This window comes from Frankliniella occidentalis, unplaced genomic scaffold (genome assembly GCF_000697945.3).
Source record: "Frankliniella occidentalis isolate FOCC.00 unplaced genomic scaffold, Focc_3.1 Scaffold1249, whole genome shotgun sequence".
NCBI classification, from domain to species: Eukaryota; Metazoa; Arthropoda; class Insecta; order Thysanoptera; family Thripidae; genus Frankliniella; species Frankliniella occidentalis.
In genome coordinates this window covers 12,573-14,711 of record NW_026268353.1, presented here as the reverse complement: position 1 = coordinate 14,711, position 2,139 = coordinate 12,573, and the positions used below count along the sequence as shown (strand labels likewise).

Below are 2,139 nucleotides of genomic sequence, written 5' to 3'. Positions count from 1 at the left end.
CCCCCCCCCCCCCATAAAACCGCGCCTGATGGGTGATCGGGAGGGGTCGGGGGAGAATTACACATTTAACACACCATTTCTCACGTTAGGAGACTCGTAACCCACAAAGGAGCAGCCCCATACTTGAATGAACGTTTCACGACATGACGCAATGGCAACGCCTGCAACGGGCTGGGTTAGGCCAACCCGCCAAGCAGCGGTGTGAAGACGGTGACCCACCCCGCCCACGGTGCCCTTCGGGCGAGAAAACAAGAAAACAGCTGTCCCACTTGCTTCTTCTTTACCCCTAAACCCCCCCCCCCCCTCCCTCTCTCTCCCGATGCAAGCCGAGGCCGAGACCGCACCGAAGTCTCCTCCCCTCCTGAACTTTCGGAAACTGTGTGGAGCTAGCGGAGCTCGGCAACAGGTATCTGTTTTGCCCGGCGTTAACGAACGTGAAAATAAATCGTACTCGTTGCTAATTTTAACTAAAAGATTGGGTATTAAATATGCTTTGAGCCATGGATCGAGAAAGCAACTTCTGTTGTTTGCCCAGCAGAAATGCTGAACAAGGGGTACGTATACAGTATAGTGTTGTCTTGTAGTGATGTATTAGTTTGCTTGGTTAGCTCCAGCAAAACATTCCGTTACTTTCTGAGGTTTCTTATCAGAATTTTAAAAAGTCCATTGACGTACATTTAAAAAGGAATAGTAATTTAACCTTATTTTACTTTGGTCCAGTTTGTAGACTGTTTTAGTCAACGCATAACCTCTGCGCTATGAACAAGCTGTCAGAAATCCTTTCTAAAGCTTTTTTTTTAAAAAAATAATAACCTCTGCTGCATCTTTGCTAACTTTTTCGCTTATTATCTTTTCTTTTTTCACATGTTTACAAATTCTTCAAATTCAGCATGACTGGAGAAATCAGAATTTTGTTTACAATCTTATTTTCAAGTAAACAAATGGTTGAGGCATAGAGGTTCCCTATGATTGGGGCAGGTAATTTTGAAGATTTTTTTAATTGTCTGATATTGTCTTATGGTCTGCTTGTTGCAGGCCGTGTCACAACTCAGATACCGCATTTTACCTCAATTGCCCTATCACACTACATATCCATAAGATGCACAACGTGTAGGTTAACTATTGGCTGTGTCAGTAACAACCATGTAGAATTACCATAACACAACTATATCATGAACAAGAAGAGATGAAACAAGCATCAAAGCAACAGCATGAGATGGCTGAAACAAACACAAACAAGTCTGTGAAGCAAAGCCAAGATAACGTAAGCTCTGTTACAACAGAACCAAAGACTTCTTTCTTAATGACAAAAACTACTTAAACCAGACTCAGTCATAAGGATGAAACAAAATAAAATGGTGAACGCAACGCTACCAACATATTTCTTTAGTTTTGTACTTTCAGATATGGTTGGGAGTAGCAGCTTAGAAAAATGTGTAAGTTTGTCCATATGTTGTGTTACTCATCAAATAAACAGCTAGTGGTATTGATTTCTCCTTTGAAAGTAGCATATTTTGCAACCGTTGCCCGTAATCATCCCATCATGAGATGCGTGTTTGGGTTTTGTTGAGCAGTAAGTAATGTTATGCCATCTTATCATGCTAGTCATGTTTAATATCTTTCGGTAATTGATAATTGCTTCTTCTATGTGTTTTACTCTGTGCTGATTCTTTTAAAAACCAGCTGTAACACTGTCTTATACATTTTTAATTACAGACTGTTGGAATAAAATATTAAGAAGTATTAAAATAACTTGCTTGAGTGCAAGGAAAATTTTAATACCAACTGCAACTATGCGCACAGCTGAGGATGACTTTAAAAACTGCTATTCTGAATTAATCTGCTCTGTTGCAATATACATACACAATTTACAAGGAATTTTTGCCCTCAGATTCTCTCTCTTTGTCTACTTTGCTGCTTCTTGTTGTCCTTGGTAAGAAATTTTGGTTTCATAAATGATTGAACACTTCATTAAGAAAGAAGTCTTTGGTTCTGTTGTAACAGAGCTTACGTTATCTTGGCTTTGCTTCACAGACTTGTTTGTGTTTGTTTCAGCCATCTCATGCTGTTGCTTTGATGCTTGTTTCATCTCTTCTTGTTCATGATATAGTTGTGTCATGGTAATTCTACATGGTTGTT

General features: G+C 39.6%; 1 protein-coding gene across 2 annotated transcripts in view; it reads left to right on the top strand.

The window, feature by feature from the left end:
* The first annotated feature begins 339 nt into the window (after nt 1-339).
* The window catches only part of LOC113210236 (uncharacterized), an 11,876-nt gene continuing 10,076 nt past the window's right edge, over nt 340-2,139 (top strand). Inside the window, exons 1-2 of one of the 2 annotated variants that reach the window (XM_026428119.2) lie at nt 340-554; nt 1,036-1,436. In XM_026428119.2, the coding sequence (XP_026283904.1) occupies nt 1,433-1,436 (4 nt within the window). In that variant the 5' untranslated portion in view covers nt 340-554; nt 1,036-1,432. The remainder of the gene's footprint in view (nt 555-1,035; nt 1,437-2,139) is intronic. The other variant, XM_052275961.1, reaches the window with a different exon arrangement.